The sequence below is a fragment of the Siniperca chuatsi genome, linkage group LG22 (assembly GCF_020085105.1).
Source record: "Siniperca chuatsi isolate FFG_IHB_CAS linkage group LG22, ASM2008510v1, whole genome shotgun sequence".
In the NCBI taxonomy this organism is placed as follows: Eukaryota; Metazoa; Chordata; class Actinopteri; order Centrarchiformes; family Sinipercidae; genus Siniperca; species Siniperca chuatsi.
This window is the reverse complement of record NC_058063.1, coordinates 13,255,636-13,283,372: the sequence shown is the minus strand read 5'-3', so window position 1 is coordinate 13,283,372 and position 27,737 is coordinate 13,255,636. Positions and strand designations below refer to the sequence as shown.

The window sequence follows — 27,737 nt, the reverse complement described above, 5'->3', positions numbered from 1 at the left end:
AGGAAAGGGAACGTTTTTACTTAAATTTAATTTATTTCTCGAGGATAATTTACTCACTATATAAATACTGCTGTCTAGGGAGTCCTGGGTACATATATTAGTCAGTACGGTCTGTTGTTCTGGTGTCCAGATTTCACTTTTATTCACTTCAAATGAACTTTTACTGTATACAATAATGTACTAGATGTACTTTGTTTTCTAAACTGCTGTTTCCAGCTCATGAATGAACTTTGAACCTCAACGTTTAAGCTGATATGGACAAGAAAAGAAAACAGGGAAAAAATGAACAACTCCATGACATCTGGCCAACTCCATCTGCTGTTGAAAATAATGTGATATGATTGTAAGCTCCAGAACAGCTCTTAAATGGACCTTGTGGTGAGATTGCTATTATTGTAACACATACAGTATGTGCAAGTGTAATTGGGTTTTAAACATTAAACAACGATTAAAATCTCTGAGAATCACTGTAGCATGAGAAATTAGTTTGTATTGTCTGACAACAAATGCTACTGCACTAAAAAAAATGCTTTTATTTAATGTTTCACATGGAATCCATGTTTAAAACAGAAAATGTTACAACTATGGTTTCAGAAGTTGCAAAAAGTGCCAGAAAATACACCAAAAAAGTAAACAATCCATGTTTTTAAATCAATAAATACTTTTATTGTTTTACAGTCCTTATGCAGAGTTTTTTTCTTTACACACAGTATCTGTATTTCCTGCCAGCCGTGACACTGATGGTGGTCTCACATGTGGGTGGTCTCTTCTTCAGCGTCTGTTTCATGCGGCAGAGAGGTCTGGGCTTCAGGGAGGTTGTTGCACTGCAGGTAGCAGAAAACCACTTGGACCTGAAACACGCACACAGATACAACATATATAGCAGAAGTTTGTAAAGTATCATTTAACCTGCACACTGTGGCTGAGTTTCTCTGGAAAGTAGATCATTGTGACACTTTAAATTTCACAATACTTCTTTTCAATACTTCTCTTTGCCTAAATAAAAATTCATTCAAAAGCCAAACTTATCATACAGTAAAGTGAATTATTTCACACGTTTTCATTATAAAATATTGTACATTATATGAAGATATTAATGAGATATTCACCAGTTTAAAAAAAAATGGAAACCATTTTCTCATACTGATGGCATCAAAAATACACATTATGTCTGAAGTATTACATTACAGTATACATATTAAAGACATTTACTTTTATTTGTTACTGAAGTTTTTTTTTCAATATAGTTAATTTATTTTAAAGCAGTAGCTTAACTGAATAGAATAAATCTGTCCTACTATATATCTGAAGGGTTTCATTTTAAAAAAGTAATTATTTGCAAATCTTTTATAAAATGTCCAGGGCTGTAGATACTTTAAGGACCTTTGGTCATGTCCTCTGTAATTTTTTTTTAGGGAATTTGGGGGGTTTAGCAACCTGGGTGAGTTTACAATTAAAAACTAACTATTGGTGGATGTTTTATAGGCTGAATCCAGAATAGTTTTTACATTTAATATATTTAATTTTGACTATTTTTTGGTCAACAAAAAAGGAAATTATGGTTGGGAAATATATTTAAACCATGTGGCAAAAAAAAAACCTGTCACATTTAGCTGAATAAATAAAATATAAAACAACTGCAAATAATTTTTAAAAATGAAACAGTACTTTTGGTGTCTAGTCAACATTTCTCATCTCAATCATTTTCTCAAGTATTCAGTAACACTTTTTGCTGCTTCATTCCCACCTGTACCACCACCTCCTGGGAGATATCTATGGTGGGGCTGTCATGCCCCAGTCCAGCCACAGGGGGGCGTAAGAGGCTCGGACCGAACACTGTAGCCAGGTTCATCAGAGACATCTTGTTGACTGCTTGCTTCTCTGAGACTCTGGAGAAAAATGATTACACAACAAAATGCACAAAGTCAGTGAGATTTGTGCTAAACTCCACTGTAAAGCAACTACATAACCTCAACTGAGACTGTAATTTACAGACACGATATAATTTTCCTGGTAGCTGGTGGGATTTTACAAAAACTAAATCTCTCTCATCATTTCCTGACAGATAATTAAGTCAAGAGTTGTTATGTTGTGTGCTGATAGTTGTCAGACCTTTGCAAGTGGTGCAGGAGGAACAGGAAGGTGTGGCGGTTGGAGTCAGGACAGGAGTGCAGCAGCGACAACATGGAGGCAAGCCGGGAGTTTATGTCCTGGATGTCTACAGGAGAGAAAACAAACGTGAAGTTCAGAGCACTTTTAAGTTCAGTTCACTTGGCTGAGAGGCCATTTCAAGACTAACGGGGATGAATTTAGAGTTAGAGTTAACTTATAAAATAATACCAGAGTCATTTGTCAAATTCAGGCGTCATGTTTATTGTGATGAATTATCTGTCTGTGGCAGTTTTCAACTCTGTAAACGAATGGCAGCAAATGCCCTCTGAACATAAGGAAATACACTCTTAACATATCCACTTAAAAAAGGCCCAAAGGGGCAACCAAAAGTGTGTAATTGCCTCACACTTTAAAAAATTTGTAAAAATAAACAAGGCTATGGTTTGTCACGTTGTCTGTCTTACCCAGCGTCCTGGCAAGGCTCTGAAATAGCTTAGTGGGTATAAGAGGCTCAGGCAGCTCTCTGAAGTACAGTTTGAGAACACCGGAGACGGCGTTCACTTCAGCACTTCTCAGCCTGGTTACTGCTTCACGCAGATCTGAAGAAGACACATGATGACTATGATCAGTATTACTGTAGCTTTTATTGGCGCACACACTTCCTTCCTTAGAAGCACAAGAAAATACCTCGACATAGTGCTGAGCATGTAGACCAGCAGCTGTGGTGATACAAACAATTTTGCATGCATAACAAACATGAACTATCCAAAAATCCAACATGTTCTTTTGGTCAGTCTACTACTTAAATACAGACTTAAATATCTCAACAAGTATTGGATGGATTGCCATGAAATTGGTACAGACATTCATGGTCCCCAGAAGATGAATTGTGAAAATGATCCCTTGATCATGACATTTGTCCAATACTTTCGTTTATGACAAAATACCTGATAACCAGTGACATTACCATCAGCCTCAGCTGGACTTTGTGTTTAGCGCTAATTAAATGTTAGCATGTTTACACGCTAAACTCAGATGGTAAACATTATACCTGCTAAACATCAACATGCAAGCATTATCATTGTGAGCATGTTAGCATGCTGATGATAGCATTTAGCTCAAAGCACCACTGTGCCTAAGTACAGCCTCACAGAGCTGCTAGCATGGCTGTAGACTCTTAGTCTTGTTAAAATCTTCACGAAGCTAAGGTCTTCTTTGGTGAGCGAGTACAGAGTTTACAAAAACAACTCAAAACCTTGGATAACACAACTCCATTTTGTACAAACCCCAGATAATATTATACGATGTAGACTGGACAAAACACTAAAAACTGGATACAAACAGATAAAACGTCTGAAAATTCCAGACAACAAGACTGTCCTGAGGCGGAAACCTGTGTACAGTCAAAACCTGCCAAAATGGGGCCACCCTAATGAAGACCACACCAGCTGTCAAGAAAAGGTTTGGGGAATAAAGCATGATATGTTGGAGTTCTGTAATGTGTTTAACAACTGTTGTTTCAAGCAGTTTAAGTGTATGAAATGGCATTCCTGGCCTGTCTGAATTACACTGTTGCAACATAACAGCACATGCAAACAGAAAAGCTTTCTTACTGCTGTTGAACGCAGTCTTGAGCATGCTGATGTCACTCGTGGTTCCTGAAATCCTGTAGATGCCCACCTCATCCATGCCTCTCCTCTCCACCTCCTCCACGCAGCAGCGCACCACATGGGGGACCAGCACTCCCTCCTGTCTGACAGAGAACTGAAAGTATTAAGGGAAAAAAACACACCTCAGATGTTTCTGCTTCTCAGCCCACTCTCCCACAAAATAAACCCCCTCACTTCTGAAACTAGCTGTACAAAACAGCACACAAGGGAAATAAAACGGAACTGAACTGCAGCTCTCAGTTTCAAGCCTTTTAGACACCCCCGTGAGCTCAGACAGGGTCAGTGAAAACACTTTCCAAAGACTAGCAGGGACTTACTGAGCCACAGTTTCAATGGGGACATGGAAGACAGGCTGTTGTTGAGCTGTAGAGCTCGGTGGTTCAAGCGGGTGGGGACAGTACTTCAGGGAGAGAGTCAACTCCACCTGGCCAAGGTGTAGAGTCTGTCTCCTCCATCGCTTATTCAGGGTTTTAGAGTCCAACTGATAACACAAACACAAAACATTAGAAAACAGACATGACAGCAGATGTTTAGAAAAACACAAAGATTTTATTATGATTCTAAAAATATAAAATGGTTTGTATGTGAATCTAGGGAAAGGGCTGTTTTCCCCCCTGACCTTTCTACCTTTGTACAGGTAATACATACACATACCACATGCAGACATTAATGAACAGCAGGCATTATTATATTTCTATTCTTTTGTATATTTTGCTGAGGGGAACTGCAGAGTTGGATGATTCGTCACTACGACCGATGCCTTTCACATTGCACTTAGTCATTTGACCCATTAGTGCAGCTTTAATATTTGTAGATTTCTATATTTTATATTTCTTTACTCCTTATTTTTGTAGTTCATTATTATTGCTGCACTTCTGTGCTATATGTGTTTAATGCCTGGCTTCATAGCAAACCTTTATTATTCAGGATGATGCTAAAGTTGAAGCTCAGTGTGTCTTCATACCTTTACAGAAGCTTTGCCCAGGACAGTATCATCCTGTCCATCAGACTGACCCACACAGAGCACCCTCAGGTCCTGAGCTCCGTCCACCTGGAAAGACAGCTCCTGTTTGACAGAAAGAAGGTGGTGTTAACACCGACAATGACAGCAGCATACATGTCTTATTTTAAGCCTTTTGATCCTGGCTACCAGTTGGATTTAGTGTAGATTTTACAGCCACTGATCATGTTTAAAGCATGCCATGGTCTGGCCACAGCAGCGACTTTTTAATCCTCTGAGTTGGACTGAAACCTGACATCATGTCGGATGCTGTCTAGACAGGAAGTCATTTACCACCCTGGACTGGCTGATGAATCATCTGCCTATATGACCATAAAAGGAGACAGCCACTTTCACTGAAAAATGTCTTCTATAGTTTATATATAGTTTTAACTTCCATTTTTTCAAGTTTAAAGACCAACATGCATTCAATTATTTTGTAAAAAAGAATTTTACTCTAACCTGGTCCCAATGTGGGTTGAGGCTGTGGACTGAAGAGTGTGTCTGGGCTTGTTTATCATAAAACTCATAGCCATCCACTTCCACACACACATACACACCTGAAAAAGAAAGAACCAAACATTAAGTGACCATATGACCTCTAGTTCATCACTCAAATAGAGGATCTGCTTACCTCAGCACCTGCCAACCTTTTTTTTCTTCAGTTTGAGGAAAATTCAGATTTCTATCATTGTGGGGGGGCGGGGGGGTTATTTAGTGTAATAAAAAAAAATCTAATATAAACATACAGGCTGGTTGCTGCAGGCCAAAGGCAGAGTGGATCGCCACACTCAGAGTCCCACACAACGACTCCTCGTCCTCTACTGGTGAGAGACAAAGACAAAAATATCCTGAAGCTCATTGGATTTAATCGTCCTGAACAAAAGTGAAACTGAGCAAGATGAGAAAAAGAAAGTGTTGAAAAGGTTTGAAGCCAGCATTAAAAATATCAAAGCCCCAGAGTTGGTGTGTATTTCAGATACAGGATGTGATTCTGTGGTGAGGAAAAGAGGACAGCGGTAAGTAGAGATGATGGTTGTACCAGCGTTTGTGCTGTGTAGGGGCGGCTGCTGGGTCATTCTCAGTTTCACACATGCACTGGTGAGTGTAAGCAGATCTGGAGGGACAGTTTCGATGTCTAAAAAACAACACATGGCAAATTATGGGCACCAATCAGCTTACAGAACCACAGTAATTCATGGATAGAAGAAAACACCACAAAAACGTCAAAAAGAGGCTTGATATAATGCAATTGCTCCTATTTCTATTTGACAATTTACAGACTAAAAGCTAGGTGAGGTAGTTAGTATAGCAGACTTTATGTGAATTCTTTGGCTTCCACTTTCATTGTTCCCATTTTTAATGCAATTTAATGCAATTATTATAGGTTTTTTAAGTGTTTTTATAATTTCCCTTTCCATAAAAAGGAAATTATACCAAACAAATACCTTTAAAAATTGTGAATTTTTACCATCATCATCAGACATTTTCTGTATCATACAGTCATTTTTAAACCTGTTTACCCAACAAAATGGTACAGTGTCGACAAATCATAAGTGAGGATGCAACTAATGATTATTTTAATTATTTATTAATCTGCCAATTATTTTCTTGATTAATTGATTAATCATTTGGACTGCATACAATGTCAGAATATTGTATAATAGTATAATATTTTCTCCGAAACCCAATATTCAGTTTACAAGCACAAGACAGAAATGCTGCAAATCCTCACAATTGATGAGTTGGAACCTGAGAATGTTTAGCATTTTTTCATGAACGATTAATTGATTATGAAAAATTGGTGCCAGTCAACTAATCAATTAATGGACCAGTCCTAATGAGAAGTGTATCAGAAGCAGGCATAGACGAAGAAAAAAAAATCAAAAACTGTCCAACATTAAGTTGATCTTGGACAGTTATGCAGAATTGGACTCTAGAATGAATATGGTGGGATATGATCAGGTGTTCCAGAGGAGCTGCTCCTGTATCCGGGACGAGGCCTCGGCTTCTGAGCATAAGTGTATTAGTGTATGAAGTAAAGAACCATTTTGCACACTGAAACAACACAGTACTTCCTCAAGTTTGTTTCTCACATATACAGACTGTTGACTTAGTTGCAGCTACTGTGCTTAGTCACACCTACGTGCCACTCAAGTATTTTCTACTCAAAAACCAGTATGGTGTTGAAGCCTCTGTATTGTTGCTCCCTTACAGATTGATCTTGAATTCAAACATATATTAATATGTATTAGCATCATCGTTTGTTGAACAAACAAAAAAATAACAGAGAGGTGTACTTGAATAGATAACTATATTTTTTTTAAATATGGAGAATCATCCCAGTAATATTCTGCTGCAGAAAAATTGTGTACTTTAATACTCTTATGCTTCTTTTGAGCACAATATTATTACAATATATTATTATATTATTAACCTAAATGTCCAGCTAAATTAAGTGTATGCATTCTGCGGCATGATGCCATGAGATTGGCCAAAAGCTGTGGACTTACTGTCTGTCGTGAGTTTGTGAATGGCTTCTCTCCATTCTTCAAGTTCATTCAGGGAGGGGAGGAGGAGAGTGTGACTCTGCAGTGAGTCAAAACACATTGCTTTTTCATTTTAGTCGGTTATTATTCAAGACTGCAACTGTACTGACAATATTAAGGTGTGTATACGCGTGTGTACCTTGCCACTGGGGCTGTGCAGCTCCAGTCTGTAAACAGGGGAGTGTGTGATCAGCATCAGCTCAATTTGCTCCATTTTCTTCCTGCTACGAGCTGCCAAAGCCATGACCCTGGACCCCTTCTTTACACAAACACATTTTTATATTTCACTCTCCTGTTAAAAAAGACTTGTCATAACTCTTCTCTCTGTATTTGGGTCTCTTTCGCATAAACATACCGTGTGTTGCCGTAGTTGTTGTCGGAGGAGGTACATCTTGGTTCTTATGGTGTGTAAGCGAAGGTGTGTGTCTGGTGAACGTTCCTGGTCTGCAACCCAGCGAAGTTTGAGACCAGCGAGAGGCAGATACCAGCAGAACCTGTACTGGTCCTGCTTCCTGGAAGAATCACAAGTAAATGCAAACAAAGACACTCAAAGGTAACACTTAAAAGGTTCAGTGTGTAAGATTTAGGGGGCTCTATTTGCAGAATATGGCGATATTATTTATAAGTATGCTATCATGAGTATATGATCACCTGAAAATAAGAATTGTTGTGTTTTCATGACCTTAGAATAAGCTGTTTATATCTACAGAGGGAGCGGGTCCCCTTCCACGGAGACCACCACGTTGCAATGCCATGTTTCTACAGTAGCCCAGAACGGACAAACCAATCACTGGCTCTAGATAAGGCCTTTTGCGTATTTCGCAAGTTTCTCTGCCACGTAGTTTATCCTGCACGCTTGGAAGGGGAAGGTGAGCGGTATTCAAATGGTTGCAAACTGCAATTTCTCTGCTAGATGCCACTAAATCCTACATACTGCTCCTTTAAACATCATCATTCAGGAAGTAACTATGATACATACATATATACAGTGTCTACACTCACCCTCTGCTTGCATGTTTGAATCTGGTGCACAGCAGGAGGTCAGTGTAAAGGAAGAGGTGACGCAGGCTGCGTTCCCCCTCGCACACATCCACCACAAAGCCATCACGCATCAGCTGACGTCTCTGGAGTAACACACAAGCACATACTGTGTACAAGCGTGGGCTTCAGCAAAGATGGGCGCACATGCAATTCAATACTTTTCCATGTACATCTTGGCCAGATTTTATACAACGTAAGCCTCACCATGCCATGACTGAGCATGACCTCTCGTTTGCACTGTGAACTCTCGTTGACACCTGACAAGAAGCTGCGAGACAATCTCAGAGCTTCCTGTAAGGCTGTGTAATCTTTGTGCTCCACTGGTGTCGTGTTCAGGAGGTCCTACAAGATCACAGAGAGGTTGCTAAGTCAGAAAATAAGTCCTGCAATAAGTCCACAATCGGAGAATAACAGTAGCAGCTATAGAGGTGAAGTTTCAGGATTTGATGAATTATCTCACACGCAGCACTAGTGTGGTCTTGGTTACTCTGTCCAAAGGCTTGTATAGAAGAGCTGTAAAAACAAAGACAGTAATCAGACAGACAGTCAGCCAACAAGTTAGTACAAAAACCAAAAACACAAATTTAGAGTATTGTACCTTCAAAGGTGTATTCGGTGCGAGTTTTGTCTGAGCCGTTGTTAGACATCATGCTCTGTAAAAACGAGAGATGAAGTGAGACAGGTGAGGAAAACTTTGTACACAAGTTGTTACAGTACAGTAGGTGTTCCTGTGGTAGCGCAGAATGTGTTGTACCTGGGCCAAGGTTCGGAAGCGAGGGACTGAGTGTGTGCACTTGCGAACAACTTCAACAGCTTCCTCGTAGTTTCCAATGAAACCGCCATACAGGCCGATCTGGTTCACCTGCAAAGACAAAATAATGGATTAATAAATGGAGGGAGGAGTGGGGAAGCACTATCCAAATACGGTGATTACTAAAGTAATTAAAACAATTTAAAAATGAAATATTTATGTTAGGTAACCTGTTAATTTTAGTCACAAAACTTTAAATTCAACATGTTTGTAGATATTATTCCCTATGTCAGCAGTTCCCATTAAATAGACCTTTTTCACAGCAGACATTGTGACACAGTTATAACTAATGACATTGTTAATTGCTGTGCTGCATTGCAGTAGTTGCTGGGACCAAGCCTTTTGTTAATGTTATTAGTTCCTCCAGTGCTTCTGCTGTGACAAGTCAAAGTATCTGCTGTGAAAAAGGGCTTATGAATCTGATTCATTTGGGAAAGACAGACACAAGTGCTTTGACGTTAGCAGGATTAACATCAAGATTCAGGTTAGCAAGATTTATCCCGAAAGCAACATGACTTGACAGGTGAAAAAAAAAAACCTTGTGATGTTCCGAGCAAACACGTTCATGTTCTTGATAAAGTTATTTCAATAAAATTCTACTTGGCTCCTTTTGTTGCTAGATCCCCAGGACTGTTAGTTGGTAAATGTGAAAGTTTTGTGGCTTCCAAAGGGCCGCATGACAGAAAAAGTTTGAGAACCTCGGCCCTATGAGATATTAACTAATCATTTTACAGCACATACATGCAAATGGTGAAAACACTCACAGGTGTTTTCACTAATTTACCTGATAAGGCCTTTCTCTGAACAAACTGTGCTGCCCTGCTAGTTTTGTTGCTTGCCTTTAGGGCAGGACAACTTACCCTTTTATCATTCTTATTAGTGCATGTCGTTTGGTGAGCTTACTATTATTGCTCCACCCAGCTTTGACCTGAGCAGAGGTTTAATCAGCCAAAATAACTTAAAACACCTGTGCAGGTGTGTGAGGCCATGGCAAATTACACTGAGAAAAAAACATAAGATTCCAACACATGTATCCACTGTGGAAAAAACTTGCTTTAAATTCAACATTTGAAGAATAATTTTTTCATCAAAATAAATACTGTACATGTATGCAATACATGGTTGTGTATTGTCACCAGTTTTTTCAGGATGAAAAAACATGTGATTCAGTGCTTTTGAACAACAAACTTTCCTAATATGAAATGACAAATGTCTACTGTCACTCTTCAAAAAAAAAAAAAACACAAAGTGTGTGTGACTCTGAACGTCATAGGTTAGAAGTGCTCAGTGGTTCAGACACAGGTTCGTAGCTACCTTTGTGGACACTGAGATCATGTCCTCAATGAAGTTTCTGGGAATTTGGAGGATTTTGATGTACTGAGGAGTTTACACACTCTACAGTTACAGACAAGTGGTGGGTTTTTGTTTAAGGCTAGTTCTGATTCTTCAGAGTAAACAACTTTAAATGTGACCGTTTTTAGGCAAAACCATGAAATTCCTGAGATGTGAGGTGATTTATCTGAAACACTTTAGAGATAAATACAACTTAGTAAAGACATATGAACAGTTACATGAATATCATGTAAAAATTACATTTAAAATAACAGAGTTTTGGTGCAAAGTTAAAGATTTCTTAAGGGTTTGTGCTGCTTTGTTTTCTGGTCATTTGTATTCAATCATTCCCTTCATCCGGGCTGTTTTGCCACTACATGCATTTGGGTGTTCTCCAGGCCACCGGAAGCAGAAACATGGCAGCTTTAGCAGGTGTATGAACAAACTTTCACCGTCTGCCCAACACACATTATCTCCTTATACCCACAAGAAATACAAGTGTAGCACAGCCACATGACTGCCAGGTGAGAAGACTACAAATGGGACAGGGAAGCTGCCTGATGATTTACTCTGCTTTAACTCCCTTTAAACACATACACACACAAAAGGCTCCCTAGAGCACATATGATCATTTGATCCATTGTTAATATAAATATATTGATTGGTGCAGCTTTAAAGCTACTTAATAAATGGGGACATTTCAAAGAGCACAATGTGTTTCAAGCTTGGCACACTTCCTCAGGCAAGAGGGTTATGCTGGCATGTCTATAGAAATTCAAAAAGGGAGGAAGTAACATCACAGTTATGTCGTGGTCAAAAGGCTTTTTGTCACTTTTCCGCATTGAACGGCTTCTCTCTGTTTTTCTTTGTGTCACTGACTCGTGTGGGAATCCTTCTTTTCCACCGTTAGGTAGTGGATTCCAAATTGAAGCATGACACAGGATACAAGCACTAAAAGTTAACACAGTTAGTCTTAACACGTTAGAGAACGTACCATTTTCAGAAACAGGTCCCCCACCATCAGCTCAAAGCCTGTGTAGCTCATCTCTTTCTCCTCACCAGGGCTGTGCTCAGTCTGGCAGTGTGCGCTCAGCCGGGCCTTCAGGCCACAGTAGAAGCTTTGGTGCATGTCTCTGAGCTCAGGCACCTGGTAGAAAACAGTCTGGACCTGCCGACTGGACAGAACTGGCTGGGAGGTCCCGGCTGAGGCCCACAGAGCCTTCATGGGCTAGAGAAAAATAAAAGAAGTCAAATAACTAAGCTGTACAAGAAGAGAGGCGAAAGGCCAACCAATGTGGGTGAGAAGAACAAGCTGGTGTAAAGAAAATGTAGAGAAAATTTAAAAAAAGAAACAGGCAGTGGTGAGGCGAGAAAAAGAATGTGTGAACCTACCGAATCCAGTGTACAGTTCACATTTGCGAATCAGCCTCTCAACTTGACACATACACTCAAACCATTACTAACAGCATGTTTGCATGAAAAGTATACACACCCAATCAATGATACATGCATACTTCTGAGTGACAAGAGCACAGACAAACGCAGCCTTCCCAGACAAAACATCAACTTTCTGATTCATTTCTCACATCCATGTTTTTTGGTTAAATGAGTCACAATGTGTAAGAATGAGGAAACAGGGGGTTGCTGTCACTGTAAATAGAAGAGAAAAAAGAAAAGAAGAAATTCATTTCTGATAGAGGACAATCCATTTGTGGTTTAATGTTCAAGCTGAACAGCGGACATTAGATGTAACTGCTGCACATAATCTTGTACTATAACACCACGCTAACCACAAGCCAAAAAAAACATGCATGTGACTTCTGCTCATACTCAGATACAGTAACACACACAAAACAAAGAAATGACCTCCTGTATGTTCATGTAAAGTAAAAAGAAAATGTCTTTGGAGAGCAAGTTGGACTCAAAATAAGGGTTACTTGCTGATTCCTTTAGGCTATATGATAAACAAAACATGTCTAATATTTTATGTGGTGACAGCAGAACAGCTAAGGGGAAGTTTAACAGTAAAATTTATCATTTTAACATGGTATTTCCCTTTTTGCAATTTGGTTTAGCCAAATAACATGAGCCTCACATCATCCTCTTAAGTTTTGATTCTAAAATAAGAGATGCAAACTTATTTTAATGTATATGTGTGTATGTTACCATCAGCAGGGTCTCCAGCTCTCTGAGATAAACCTCCTCACTCTCCAGAATGCCTTTCAGGACCACAAGCCTCCTCTCCAACATTTCCTCCGGGCTGCAGCATGTCTGAGTCACAAACATTCAACAACATATCAAAATACATTAAAGTCAGTCTCAAAATCAGTGTCATGACAATTAATTCAGCTAGTGATGCTGCAAATGGCAGATGACATTACTTGTGTTTGAGGTCTCATAGACTCCAACTGCAACACATAGTCATATGCAATATTTTTTTACCCAAATCCCAAAAAAGTCTATTTGATTTATGTAATTGGGGTTTTACAGTTTGTTTATAAGAGGTCAAACAGGGAGTTTAACTTCTGTAGGGTATAGCTGGGGTATTTATTTGTCTGTGAATGACTTTTTGACAAACAAAAAGAATATAAATGCTCATGCATAGGCCATAAAACAAAACATTAAATATTTTCTTATTTGGTCTAATAAAACTTTTATGGTCACTTCTGTATTTTGCCACCTTCATCAAATGTGCACTGTTTGTGGAAACATAAGTGTTACTTCTTCAGTACTTTTCTCCATAGTGGGGTTTAACAGGGTCAGACAAAAAGAAAAACAATATTATTATTATTATTTTACACACAGCAGTGTCTGTGGGACCCCAACAAGGACGTAAAGCCAATGTCAAGTTTTCAGTTTTACGTGTGTGGGGGCATACGTCGCTTCATGTATTGTTTTTTTGTACAATGTGGTATTCTCCAAAATTCACTAAAATATAGGTAGATAGATAGCTGATAGATGGGAGACCTTGGAATGACTCTTTTGCAAAATATAAGGTATAAGCCAAGGACCTGCTGGGAGCTTCTTTATAGTACGGAAAAGTTTTAGGGTGCATCTTTGCTTAAAGTTCTCCACCACTGAAACCTCATGTATTCCTGTGTTTTCATTTATGATTAAGTTGCCAAGATACTTAACATCCTCGAGTTCACAAACAACCATGACATAAGATAACTGATATGTTTAACATTACTTCAAAATGACAGAAAGTCTTCCAAGTGAGACAGCATTTTTCTTTTTTCATCTGTAATGTGAAGGAATGCAAACTCACAGGGGTGTCGGGGAAGTCTACACTCTCTGAGAGGAGAGGAGAGAGATAACAGGACACTGCCTCCTCCTGGAACACATCCTCCTCCAGGACATCAGTCTCTGCTTCAACTACGACTCATACACAAACACACACAATACATAGCATGTACTAGTATGTGGGAGTAATGTCAAAGAAGTTCCTATGTCTGCTATCCCCTTAAATGTGTAACCATTAGTGTACACAAAGGAAGCTGCTCTTTGACTGAGGTGGCTTTTAAATATCACAATTTTAGAAGAGATTATGGTGTGATTTCACAAAAAAAAGAGTAAATTAAACTTTTCAGACTGGATTCTTTCAGTTTTTGTTTTTTTGTTGTTGTTTTTTTGATCATCTAATGCTGAATTCTACGGGGTTGTGTTTTCCCCAAAGAGACTATGCTTTATAAATGAACTTTTTCTTAACATAACAAAACACAAGGACTCCGTCCCTCACCTGGTACATGCTCTGACTGCAGATAACGCACAGCCTCCTGGTAGACGTCCATCGGAGCTCAGTGGTCTTCCCCTCACAGTGCAGGCTGAGCTCCGGAGACACAGCATCTGAACACATGACAGAAAACTTCCTCTTTCTGTTAAGGATCCGCAAAAGGGGAAAATACAGCTTCCTGTCTGTGTGAAATCAGTAAAAGCCAATGAGAACTGGCACCTGACGTTTTAATCCATTCCCACAGTTGCACTTCACTTCCTCTAAATGTGTCAATTTCAACACACTGGCTGCAGAGCATTTACTACCAAAACTTCTCCACTGAATATTCTTTCATCAGTTACTGAAATGATATTTTTTCAACTTTAACTTGTTTCTTTATTACTATACCACATTTTCATTTAGACGGCAGCCCACATAATGATTAAGATGTAGTTTTTAGAGGCCATTATCAGTTTACAAGTTTTAAAAATGTACATATGTGGAATACTCAACAGTAGAGTATATACATACTCTCTATACTATATATAGAGTATAAACATTAATGATTGTCATTGTTAAATTAAACTAAGAGCCTCTTTTTATGGTCCAACGCTGCCCTCTACAGTTCATCACTTCTCAAGTGAGAAACGTAAAACCACACACACCACTGTGGCTCTCAGATATTTCCTGTAGGAGCATTTCAGTACTTTGCTACTGTTGGTTGTTCGTAGTGTCATGCAGCAATATCTATGTGCTGACGGTTTTTAGGAGCAAAGGAAAATGTTTGCTTAACAAGTTTAAAGGCCCCAATACATAATGTTTGGCCACATAAATTAGAGATCTTTTAACATATTTGAAGACCTTGTTGCAAATGAATAATCTGCATTTTATGTGATTCTCCATCAATTATTTTATGTTTACAAACATTACTGATGTGATCAAACTTGAAAAATCATAAAACATCATAAAATATTGGTGACTTTAGTTTATGTTTTATTGTTTATTTAAAGATCTGTCAGTCAGTTTGGGAGTGCTAGCAAGCTCCAGTCTTGTGTTTAGATTTTTGGAGGTGGGTCTAACCTTTTCTTTTTTTTTTTTTTGCCCACTTGGGTAAACGGCAACAAACACAACACTGACCTTTTAAGCTGATATGTTGAAACATGTTAGCAAACAGTTGCTTATTTACACATCCAGATACGGAGCAACATTATCACTCATTTGGAGTCATGTCCACCTGATGAATGTAAGTCCAATATTCACTCTCTTTTAGCTCTCTTTTCGGTCTCTACCAACTCATCATGCAGGGTTCATCATTACATGTGAGCCCTTTCCAATATAAGTCATGTGATTCATTGTTAACATAAAATAACATATTGATTATAGTGGCTTTAATTTGAGATGGACACTATACAAACTTCTTATTAAAACTTTGAAAATCTTGCAAATAAGGTGATTGTATCTATTTCCTATATAGTATATATAATATCCTAACATGATAATTTTAATTTTTAGTTGTTTTTTTTTTGTTTTGAAAAAGGTCAAATTATAAGTTGTATATGTGTGATGCCTGCATGTGTGTGTTATGTAGGTTTTGGGGGTTTTGTATACATTACACTTCAAAAAACACAACTTTGTCTTTATGTTTCTTTCTTGCATGTCTTGATTAAATGCAAAAATAAAAACAAAAAGTACAACAAAATGATAACTTCCAGTCATACCACTTTGTTATGCATTCAGAAATATAATATTTTTGAGAGCACTTGAAGGTAACATTCATAGTATGACCAGATAGACCTGCAGGGGACGCATTTTCTGCAAAAAATCCAATGAATCAGTTTTAAATGTCATCATCATTTATGTAACATCAACGATTACAGACAGTGTGTATGTGGCTTCCACATCTACAAACTTCCCTCTGCCTTTCTCTTATTCTCACACACACACACACACACATATTTGTCCTCACCCAGCCCTGTCTCCAAACCAGTTTCTCCTTTGTCCACAATTTTCCAGGAAAAGGAACCTGAAAGTTAACTGGATACTGGAGGAAAAGAAATAAGAGTATGCTGAGCTCAAGCCCATTTGGCCCTGCCACGTCCCCATTATAACTAACTCAAAGGACTTGGTTGTACAGCTGAAGTTGGTCCTTCAAAAAAAGAGTAGAGCTGTCCCTAACTGGCATGACTAACTGGGTCACGGAAAACAGTAAAGTGAAATTACCAGTGACACCCAAACCAAGATACAAAATAAAACATTAAGTACTGTACAGAGAATAAACCAGAGTGCCTACAATAATATGTAATAAAATGGGGAAACTTCAAGCAGTATTTAATTAAATCAATAAAAACAGTGACAGGAAACCCCAAACCACACCTTTTTTTGTAAATTAATGAATTATAATCATATAATCATATAATTAGAAATAGTACCATTTACCCCTGAGTTTATTGGTGAGTAACCATTATTTGAACATGTAAATAATGAAACCTTAAAGGAAGTTCTTGCGCTTCAAATGGCCCAATTGAACCAAACCACATTCATCATAAAGCCAATTTAAGGAGAATACAATGAAAGCAAGAAAGAAGCGCACAGCTTTTGTCACTACATTGTGGTCCATGATGTGATCTTTAGTCAATAAAGATCTACAAATTTGGCGGTCACTGTACTTTGTACTGTACTTTGTCCATAAAACAAATACCAACAGAATAGCCACTAGGGGATCAGCAAATGGCAACTGCAGGGTGGCACAGCACAAAACTAGTTTCGGTCAGTCATCTTTTTCAATAAAAGGAATACATTTTTGGAATGCCCTACCAATGGAAATAAAAGCACAACCTGATGAAGGTATTGTAACCTGTTACACTGTTTTTTGCATTGTCCCTGACAAATAAACTAATAAATAAATAAAATAAAATAATGCACTATTGCAAAATAATTAATAGCTCTGTCAGCGGTGGCACAATACAAGATAAACATGTATGTCAAGAATACAGATTTAATACAAAATATTTTAGCATTAAATCTTGTTTGTTTACAGATGTTTTGCAGTTTGCATGGTGAACCCTCTATCTGTGCAGCTGTGTGGGTGTGGTTGTTGTGGTAAAAACTACCACAAGACACTTTAAATTTCACTTTCTCTTACCTTCATGTAGAAAATATTCATTTGTACGAAGGCTGAGTGTTCAAAATCTAATATTACAAAAATGACTATTAAGGTATTTAGGTATGTCAATTTAACAGAATCCTAACCCTATTTTTTTTTACAGAAGAATCCAACAGAAGTCCCCAAACATGGACCAACAAACTATTACATTACATTAATCTGTAATAAACAGATAACAGGCAAACAGGAAATCCCTGTGTTCTTTACCTTCAATTACGTGGTTTATCCAAGACACTCACCTTGATTATGAAGTGTTTTGTATTGGTTGGAGGATGGTTAGATCGAATGTGTTTTCAGCCAAATATTTAGTCCAGCATCACAGTGTCCCCCTTTTCTCTTATTTCCACAGTGTAGAAACGTTTAAAAAAACTAAATCAGGGATTAATATTAAATAAACTCCCACACTGATGGCATGAAACAAGCTCGGCTGTCGTCATCATTATCGTCAGTGTAGCCATCATGACTGTCACCACAAAGAGATAATAAGACAGAGAGAGAAAGGGCGAGTGTCATTATCCACAGCAACACAAGTTTTGTTGCAACAGCAGTCAGACAACAAGACTAAGAGTCTACAGCCACACTAGCAGTTATGTGAGGCTCTACTTTGGCCTTGCTAATGTAATGCTAAATGCTATCATGCTCACAATGACAATGCTACCATGCTTATATTTAGCAGGCAGGTATAATGTTTACCATGTTCCCCATTTTCGTTTAAGGTGTTAGCATGCTAACATTTGCTAATTCACACTAAACACAAAGTATAGCTGAGGCTGATGGGAGTGTTATTAGTTTTGTAGATAATTTGATCATAAACCAAAGTATTGAGATAAATTAAAAGTTTGACCTGATGATGCCACTAAATTAAAAGTCAGGGGATCACCAAAATAATAAAAATCCATCTTCCATCCTGAGGGGGACATGGATGTGTGTAGAATTTCATGGTGATGCATCCAGTAGCTCTTGAGAAATTTAATAAAAAAACTAAAAATGCCAACCTCATGGTGGTGCTAGAGGAAAAGTCAGGGGATCACCAAAATGATTACACTTCATCCTCTGGGTAGCCTGAATGACTGTAGACAATTTCTTGGTGATCCATCCAATATTTGCCAACACTGCCATCCTTAGAGCTATGTTGCTAGCATGCTAAGATAAAGTAAAGTATGACAATCAATAACTTGTCAAATAAATATGGCAATAAATATATTACTCGTAAAATTGTTAAACTGTGATTGCACAGAAGCCTTACTTCCTGTCACATTGTACACAGCAATATTACAACCTGTCATTGCTAGGAAATGCACTCAAACTGTAACGTTGAAGTTTGGCCCTAGCATGGAAAAGGCATGGTTGCATTGCACACTGTCAGTTTATTGCTCACACACATCCAGATTCAGTGAGATGATAACGGGTGAGTGAGTCCATGGTTTTGTGGTTTACATGCATTGAACACATTCACCTCCACTTCCTGAAATGTATATGTACTTGCAGTTCTTTTGTTTTTTTTAAATGTTTAGTGTCAGGATGTTGTTTTTACACCACCACACCAGTTTCTACACCTCCGCCTTGTACATGCTGGTTGTGCTCATGAAAATCTATGTTTGTTTCATCTGCAAATGTTAGAATGGTGTAAAAGCTGTCTGCAGGGACAGTGGGCTCAGTACATATCGCTGAGGTGCCCCACTGTTTAGGATGAAGGTGGAGGAGTGAAGGTGAAGTGAAGGAGTGCTTGTCTTGTCCAACTATCTGGGGGTATTTTGGTGCAAATTCAATGATTCAATTGCAGATTGATTTGTTGAGGCCCAAGTTAAAGGGACAGTTCACCACAAAATCAAAAATACACATTTTTCCTCTCCTCATATAGTCCCATTATATTAAAAAAAGGCAGACATATCTACGGCCGATATCTCCAAAGCTCGGCAACTCACACCAAAACAATTTAGATGAATAAATAGCACTACTGGTAAGAGGAAAAATATGTATTTTTGATTTGGCGGTGAACTGTCCCTTTAAGGTAGTGTGCTGACTGACTGGTTTGACTATTCAGAAAGTAATTTAGATTTGCAACATTATTATTATTGCAGAAATTAATATTATGAAGAGTACTGTCTAGACCTGCTCTATAGGAAAAGTGCAATGAGATAACTTCTGTTATTAACTGGTGCTATATAAATTAAATTGAACTAAATTGAAATTAATTGGCTCTAGAGATGTCAGTCTGTTGGTCCACGTCTTTGGTCCAGACTCCAGACTGAAATATCTCAACAACTATTGGATGGATTGCCATGAAATTTGGTAGACATTCATGTTTCTCTCAGGCCGAATTTTATTAACTTTGGCAATCCCCTGACTTCCTGCCACCATGAGGTCAATATTTTGGTTTATTAACAAATAAACTAATGACATTTCTTATCCTCAGCTGCACTGTGTTTAGTGCTAATTAACAAATGTTAGCATGCTAAGATGCTACACTAAGATGGTGAACATGGTAAATGTTATACCTGTTGCACATCAGCATGCTAGCATACTAATGTTAGCAAGTACAGCCTCACATAGCAGCTAGCATGGCTGTAGACTCTTAGTCTTGTTATATAAAACAGGACCGTGGACAAAGATACATTCCTTTTATATCAAATTCACAAATCACAAAGAGACTTCTTTAACTTTGAGATTAATAAATCATCACTGTAAACACTACGCGTTTGATTGTTGCAACTTGTGACCACTGTTCTTCTTTGTCAATTGTCTTTTTGTTTCATATGTTATCATGATTTTTTTTCTGTTCCCCTTAAAATATAAAATAATTTTTAATTTTAACTAACAACCTGCAATTCATATTGGCTGCTTTAGAACTTGAGAGTTTCTTTGTTATCTTAAAAACTCACATATCAAAGTGATGAGTTCCTGTCTCTCTTACAATGTCTGGCAAATTCGTATTGCTGTTCAAACTACTTGATGACACACCTTTATAGCATGGTTTTTGACTAAAGGTTTTTCAATGTGGGTTTTAAATTTACTTTGTCTATCTGTCCATAGTAAATCCTTGTAAATGTTTGGGTCTAAATTAATTAATTAATTAAATTATATAATCATGCAACAACTATGGATCATCCCACCTCATCAGCAGCAATGTATAAATACTGTGCATCATCACGAACAAATAGATTTTTTTTACTGTGCAGCTAATTAAATCAACCATTAAAGTTCTTGTGAATCAAATTCTCTCAAAGTGAACCTGTTAACCATGATTTTGTGCCGACACATAGAACTGACATGTTGCACATGTAAAACATCCTGCAGTGTTGATAAAATATCTCAAACAGTTTTGTTATATGTCCTGTGGTGTGAAAGCAGGTGACAAAACAGGGCATGAGTCAGAAAAAAAAGAGAAATGTTTGCGTGTTGTGTGGATTTGTTAAAGATGTTGAGATGTGTTCTTGTGTAATTAACAAACATTCAAAGTCTAAAATGTATCAAGGTTGAACACATATTGGTCATTGGTATTTTAAGATAATATATCATATTACATGTGTATATAAATAATTTTTCTTGTCACACAGATAAAACTCTACTTACATTAGGAATCCAATTGCGAGAGGAGCTTGTTAACTCAAACAGCAATATTTTATTTTATTATCAAAGGTCAGAATAACCTGACCTGACATCATACAGTATTATAACATCCAACATGCTAACATTCAGCTCAAAAAATATGGCTTTAACATTGTATCTAATGCTTTGAAAAGCAAGGTTAATTCTCAAAAAACAGCAAAATCTAGGCATTACAAACGGTAGCTCACTACTATACAACGTATGCTCATGATGCTAACTGCTAAAAGTTGGTGTACATGTGATGTTGTTGTACAAAAGTATAGAGTTGTAGGCTACATTCTTTAGTCGATATCTTTGTCTTCGACCTCATTCTGATAAAACAGCAAAAATGGAACTAACCTTTTATTGGATGTTTTTATCATAAGAACATTAGTAGACTCTATGTTATTTGGCAAACATGTCATATGCCCTCAGCCCACAACCAAAATGGTTGCGTCCTATCCCCTGATGACCTGTGTGGTGACCACTGAGGTGCTGCCCAACTGACTGCGCCTGATCTTCAGCTCACGATTCATCTGGCACCAGACACACTGGTAACACCAAAATAACTTGCAGCAGTCATCACAGCATGAGCCCTGCGGGGGGAAGAAGAGGAAGACGAGAGAGAGAGAGAGAGAGAGAGAGAGAGAGAGAGAGAGAGAGAGAAGGGATAAATCTGACAGTCAGTGAAATTAATGACAGTTGTAAAACATACATTCTCAAAACTATAAAGACTTATTTACTAAAAATATTGACTAAGCCTACTGAAAATATTGCAGTAAAATGTTGGAGTCGCAACATTTTGAGAGCCTGGATGCAGTCGAGTAGATTTAAAGCAGTATTAATTGTTAATTAATTATTTTATCACTTGGAGGAGACAGAAACAAGCTGTAACAACAGACAGATATCAGCAGTAATTTGGAGTCATCTCTGTGTCCAACTGGTGAATGTGAGTCCAATATTTACTCTCCTTTTAGCTCTGTTTTGGTCTCCATGAGAAAAATATCTGTCTCTTTAGCTGCTAAATGTTCCACTATGTTCACCAGCTAGTCACTAACTTGTCTGTCTGCTGTTTGGTACTTGGGAGGTAGTGTACAGAGCTTTTTTGATGAAAACAAGGAAATAAGGTTGATGAAAGCAATAAGAGTGAACTAGAACAGTCAGGTGAAAATTCTTTGTGGGTTTGTCACTACAGGTGCAGTTTCCTCTGCTTCAGAAATCAGTCTACAAAAATAAATTTGGTTCAGAGGGTATTTGAATAAATTTCCATTCCCTCCTATCTCTCCTATATCTACTTCCTAATATACTGTATGTGTTGCAATGTTTTTAGCCTTGCAGCTTTTCTGACATTTTGCTGCTGCTAAACCTCAGTGCAATTTGATTTGAGTCATACAGTATCACTGCATGGTATAGTAACCTGAACAGTAAATACAGGAGTAAGCTGGCGAGGGTCATCAATATGGCCAATCAGAAGGCCACAGAGCCGGTATATTATATATATTATATATTATATATTATATATATATATTATAGTTATTTATCCCACAGGCAATTGGCTTTCTAAATTCTCAGAGACTTTATTTTATTATTTCTTCTTTTAGTGTTATTTCTTCTTAAAATATTTATACTGTCAACATTGTCGATGTATTTATATTTTTTACATTTTTAAATATTGTTAAATGTTGTTGTTCTTATGTTTGTTTCTATCCTGTCTGTTTGATATTTTTTGCTACATACTTTGCACCTTGCAACTTTTGTTATATGACACCAATTGGCCTAAGAGTATGCGACAACTGTTGTGTAATTGTGTCCTAATGTGCGCACTGTACAGTACTTAGATGGAGAAATTTGAGGAAGTGTTGCATCTCACATCTGCAACATTTAAAATGATACATATTCACTCAAAGGGAACCGCAACTCCAGATTTTGTTACTGGATGTCCAATACAGGAACTTCCTTACTTACAGTTACATGTTGCGTTGTGACCCAACTTGAGATATTAAACTACCATATTATTAGAATAAAAACCCTCAGTCTCTCCATGTATTATGTATATGTAGAAGCAAACTCACTGAAGAGGTCAAGAGATTAGAGGAGATTAGTGGTGGCTAGAAGTAAGTGAGAAAATATGATTTTTCAGAATTTGGGTGAGCCGACACTATTGCTCCATAATGACACTGAACTCCAGATTAGAGTTTGTTTCAGAAAGTTGCAATTTCAAAATGATTAAATTCTTCATGATTTAATTACATCAGATAAATACCAATACTGCATAAAGCCCTCCTCAGAATTTATGCTGTGAAATTGAATTTCTTCTCATTCCACAAGTAAGCAGTGGAATAAGACACTGTGTTGTAATCAAAATCATTTATATATTTAATTACTATTATTAATAATAATTTTTTTAACCAGCCTTAAAAAAACGTGCGCCCACTCCCCCCCATGTATACCCCCTTCCCTCCCCAAGCCGGCCTTACAGGGATGCCGTGGCGCTCTCTAATCCCTGAGCGGAGTAAGCAGGACACCACACAGCAGACGTCCAGGAGTGGCATGCAGCAGCACCAGCCATGGTGGGCAGCTGTCTGACACTGCATGCAGGGGAAGCACCAAAGACCGCAGCAACCTTAAGAGCAGAAGAGAAGAGAAAAAAGAAGAATATATGACTTTGCTAAGACATAACATTAAGGTAAGTGTTAAGTTATATAGTTATAAGTTGTATATCTCACACTTGTTTTGGGTGTCCTCTCAGATCACAGTCGTGCTGAATATTGTGTTGAAATATTGATATTTCCCAGAATACATCAACCAGCCTGCTGACACTGACCTTACAGGATTCAATTTAAAGAGGAACTTCACCAGTTTTACACTATGTCAGTTTATTGGTCATGTAGTGTACAACTCATCCTGTGAAAACAGTTGTAAACTGTAATCTGTGGCTCTGGAGGAGCTTTGTAGGGTAAAAAAATAACCTTGAGGCTGTCTCAGCAAGTATAGCAGCATGTTCTTTATTTTCTGCATTTATATACATTAAATCCATCACCCAAATAACAAATTATGATATGTGGAGGTGGGTAGCTGTCAGCTGCAGAGGGAGAGGTGGTGGAGTTGCTCAGCTGAGCAGCATCAGGGAGAGGTAATTGGCACAGCTGAACTGGGTTAACTAATTATGCTCTCCTTAAATACAGTAGCATGCTGGACACAAGGGAGGAAGAAGCAGAGGCAGTTGGAGGAACGGCGGAGTTTTTTATGCCAACAAGTACTCTGGGAAACCAGTGATCTGCAGTCCACTTCTAAATGTCAAGATTTCAAAGTAAATTTTCTACCAAAAATGTTTCTCCATCAGTGGGGGAACATTTAATTTTATACAGTAGGTCTGTGGTAATAAATGACCATCAATGATGTTTGTTGGGTTGACTTACAGGTGCCCATATCACTGCAGCAATCACAGAGGCCAGTGCTCCATGTCCCAGGGTTTCGGGTGGTTTGGGTCACTGTCACCATCTGGGTTGGCTGCTGTTGGACGGCCATGCCTGAAGGATACTGTTGGACGGCCATGCCTGAAGGATACGGTTGGACGGCCATGCCTGAAGGATACGGTTGGACGGCCATGCCTGAAGGATACGGTTGGACGGCCATGCCTGAAGGATACTGTTGGACGGCCATGCCTGAAGGATACAAGACAGAAATGGAGACACTAGATAGGGGAACAGGGGACTGCTCCATACACAGGAATCACTGGACTATGATCAAGGCTTTTCAATGCTTCGTTAAGCCAGGAAGAAGGCCACAGACTGGTTTGAAGCTATACTGTCCACAGCGTTGCTACTGTAACGTGTATCTCAGGGTGTTTTCTGGTTAATGTAAGCTACAACAAAGACCAAGTGTTGTACACATGCAACTAGCTATACCTATGTGTTCATGAATATTTTTTGAGCAACCATATTAAAGAAAAAACTTAAAACAGAATGGTTGTAAATGCAATGGTATCAAAGCAATCCTCCAGGGCTCTACAGTGCAAGTAATTCCCTCGCATTTGTCCCTAAAAAATAATTTACAAGCACAATGTGCGAGTAAAGATTACAACTGTAATCCCCGTTCAACACATGGTCGGACTGGCCATCAGAAGCACCGGGTAATAGCTAATTTATACTAGTTACTCATCCAGGTTGTGGATGGTGCATCTGCAGTGGACAGATGTAGATTTAGCTAGAGCCAGGATGCCATTGTGCCAATATGTGCTCCTTCTAGCCAGCTTCCTCCTAAGAGCAACTTGTTCCCTTTGTTCTATTTTACTAAAGTTATTGTTATAAATATTGTTCAGTAATCTTGTTTAAGTAAAGTATTTCTGATTCTGATTTACACAAAGTGTGGCGTGGGTTGTGTGGATGGTGGTGTATCCATCCCTGGTTCAAAAAAAGTCCCACATTCCACAAGCCGCAATGCGCCAATCACAGTAGTTTTCTGTGGTCAGTTTCAATGTTTTAAAAAGCTTTGTCAATTTTCTAAGGCCCATGCCTAGTGTCTAGATACTAGGGTCTTCCACTTCCATAGTCCTCCACTGGTTTTCACAGAACCCTGTCCTTATGATGGACTGGCAATGCACAAGTTGGACTACAAGCAGTGCATCCATTATCCATTAGCAATTTCTCAATTTATTTTGAAGGAAGTAAGTTAAATCAATTGGCAGCCTATGCATATGCTTGGATAGCCCTACCTCCTGGAGTCCTACAGTTAGCATTAAATATTTAACTCGAAACACAATTTAAATGTGACTTTTTAGTACACAAAGCATACGTTAGTACACTTGAATTTTGCTGTTATGTCCTAAATCACAGCTTGAATCATTCACTGTGTTTGATAGTTCACATACAACTAACTAGCTATGCCAAATCTAAAACCAATGCCATGCTCGTGTGCAGCATTAACCTAGCTAACCGTTAGCTCTGCCGAGTGCAGCAGTGGCTGCCAGCTTCAAATAACGTTAGTTTTCAAACACTAAATTGTATATATAATTTATTTTCAGAATCCTAACGGCAGTTTAAGCCTCTTGGAGTTTCTCATACTTTTATTTCCTCACATAGAAAGCATTCAAATTTAATACTGTATCCACATGACCCTTATTCTGATTGCAGTGATGTGGGAACAGGTGTGGCCATGGCCCAATTAAAACTGCAATGTAGTTAAATGTAGCTAAAGCAGTCAAATAAAATCAAATGTATTGGTGTAAAAGGATAAAATAAGACATTTTGCTTCGTTATGACCTCACTGAACTGATAGTAATTAAGATGTAATAGTTAGTAGATTTCTTTTTCTAAAGGAATGGAAAGTAACTGTTAGTGAGGCCATGCAAGTCGGCCATTGTGTGCTGTAAGTTAATGAACTGAAGCAACAGGACAAACTCAGCATCTTGTACTTTTCTACTTTCTACAATCTGTTTTTATCACTGCAACAAGCAAGTGAATTAGCTACAATAAAATGGCGCTGCCTGAAATAAACATCAGCCACAGACTGCTCATTATCGTATTTAGGCTAATATAAAAACTTTTTCTGACCTTTTCTCCGGTTCCGTGAGCTCTAAATATCTCAAAAGAAAGTGCCACCAACTTTTGTGCAACACGTGTGTACTCTGCTGCACCTACACCGCTGTTTCATTTTCTCTGAAAAGACTGCTCCCTCCACCCAACCCACACACACACACACACACACACACACACACACACTCTCATATGAAACCATGCAACACAGATCTGACGGCGCCAAAAAAGATAAGTTTCGTTTGTATCTGACTCAAAACACTGCTGTAGGCAGTGAAGATGCAAATTAACGATACACATGAGGGAATAAACGTTGCAAACCATGTTAACTCACAATGCCGCCGTTGTAAGTACATTTACTTGTTATAACACCTGCCTTGTTCACTGGGTGGTGCAATGAATGAGGACTGAGTAGGGGAAGGTTGGTGTCTGTATTTCTGGACTATATACATTTTAAGTGAGCAAGAATATCTCACTCACAGTATATGCATCTAATAGAGGATTATCATTATATAGTCTACTAGTGAACTATTACTGATAGGCAGGAGGACTTATAGAAAATTATTACAGGAGGAAACACACCAGTTACAGATTTAGTTCTGCCTCTGCAACATGAAGTGCCTGTTATGGCTAATTTCTAAAGTAAAAGTGTTTTTTTTCATCCAAAGATAGGCATTTTGAATTCCCTTTCAAATAAAATGACAAATTACTTAAACAAATATGAGACTGAGGCCAGCATAATAACACCACCTGCAGGTAGGCTATGTGGATTGTGGGGAGGCAAAACAAATAAGACTGAAACCAGTGATATGCTAGCGACCCTGTGAGGCTGTGTTGAAAATTATCAGAAAGAAAAAATTGTTGGACTGATGAAAAAATGAGATACTGACTGCTGGGGCAAAATATAGTTTGGCCTGACGACACCAGAGGAAAGGCCGCGACATGGGTGCATTACCAAACAGACCCAGGGGTCCAAAGGGTCAGGCAGGGGGGCCCTGAGCCAGTACCTGACTTCTCTTAAGACAGTGGAGATGGTTGTGGATTACAGGAAGAACCCAGTCCCACCTGCCCCCATCACCCTGCGTGACTCCCCTGTTGACACTGTGGAGTCCTTCCACTTCCAGGGCACCTTCAGGAGGAGCAGGAAAGTGTAGTACAGTATACTCACACTGTAAACTTTTGTAAATGTTTTGCACATTGCACATTCATGCACAAACTGTAATTT

General features: G+C 38.4%; 2 protein-coding genes and 1 long non-coding RNA gene across 12 annotated transcripts; 1 reads left to right on the top strand and 2 right to left on the bottom strand.

The window, feature by feature from the left end:
• Positions 1–641: 641 nt before the first annotated feature.
• Positions 642–18,052, bottom strand: si:dkey-33c9.6 (active breakpoint cluster region-related protein). 7 transcript variants are annotated; one of them, XM_044185100.1, is made up of 23 exons: positions 17,630–18,052; positions 14,255–14,361; positions 13,784–13,890; positions 12,682–12,786; positions 11,510–11,743; positions 9,127–9,234; positions 8,971–9,025; positions 8,833–8,885; positions 8,577–8,714; positions 8,334–8,455; positions 7,687–7,843; positions 7,471–7,590; positions 7,296–7,371; positions 5,825–5,920; positions 5,532–5,606; positions 5,245–5,342; positions 4,747–4,848; positions 4,100–4,263; positions 3,726–3,865; positions 2,577–2,711; positions 2,113–2,218; positions 1,748–1,889; positions 642–851 (listed from the first exon to the last, which is right to left on the bottom strand). In XM_044185100.1, exons 2-23 carry the CDS (start codon positions 14,304–14,306, stop codon positions 750–752), a joined length of 2,487 nt encoding a protein of 828 aa, XP_044041035.1. In that variant the 5' UTR covers positions 14,307–14,361; positions 17,630–18,052; the 3' UTR covers positions 642–749. The 7 variants fall into 7 exon arrangements, 5 of the variants coding, with proteins under 5 accessions (XP_044041035.1, XP_044041036.1, XP_044041034.1 ...); XM_044185101.1 differs by lacking the exon at positions 17,630–18,052 and adding an exon at positions 16,194–16,325; XM_044185099.1 differs by lacking the exon at positions 17,630–18,052 and having other exon boundaries at positions 14,255–14,379.
• LOC122870724 lies at positions 15,456–24,944 on the top strand. Of its 3 annotated transcripts, XR_006376647.1 has the most exons (5): positions 15,456–15,470; positions 16,241–17,071; positions 23,446–23,664; positions 24,164–24,288; positions 24,400–24,944. It is a non-coding gene; the product is annotated as an uncharacterized LOC122870724 (long non-coding RNA). The 3 variants fall into 3 exon arrangements; XR_006376649.1 differs by lacking the exon at positions 16,241–17,071; XR_006376648.1 differs by lacking the exons at positions 15,456–15,470; positions 16,241–17,071 and adding an exon at positions 21,583–21,927.
• ponzr1 (plac8 onzin related protein 1) lies at positions 20,993–27,641 on the bottom strand. 2 transcript variants are annotated; one of them, XM_044185108.1, is made up of 4 exons: positions 26,531–27,641; positions 24,398–24,643; positions 23,456–23,601; positions 20,993–21,574 (listed from the first exon to the last, which is right to left on the bottom strand). In XM_044185108.1, the coding sequence occupies exons 2-4, from the start codon at positions 24,639–24,641 to the stop codon at positions 21,437–21,439; spliced, it is 528 nt and encodes a 175-aa protein (XP_044041043.1). In that variant the 5' UTR covers positions 24,642–24,643; positions 26,531–27,641; the 3' UTR covers positions 20,993–21,436. The 2 variants fall into 2 exon arrangements, with proteins under 2 accessions (XP_044041043.1, XP_044041042.1); XM_044185107.1 differs by lacking the exon at positions 26,531–27,641 and having other exon boundaries at positions 24,398–24,701.
• Between the last annotated feature and the right edge of the window lie 96 nt (positions 27,642–27,737).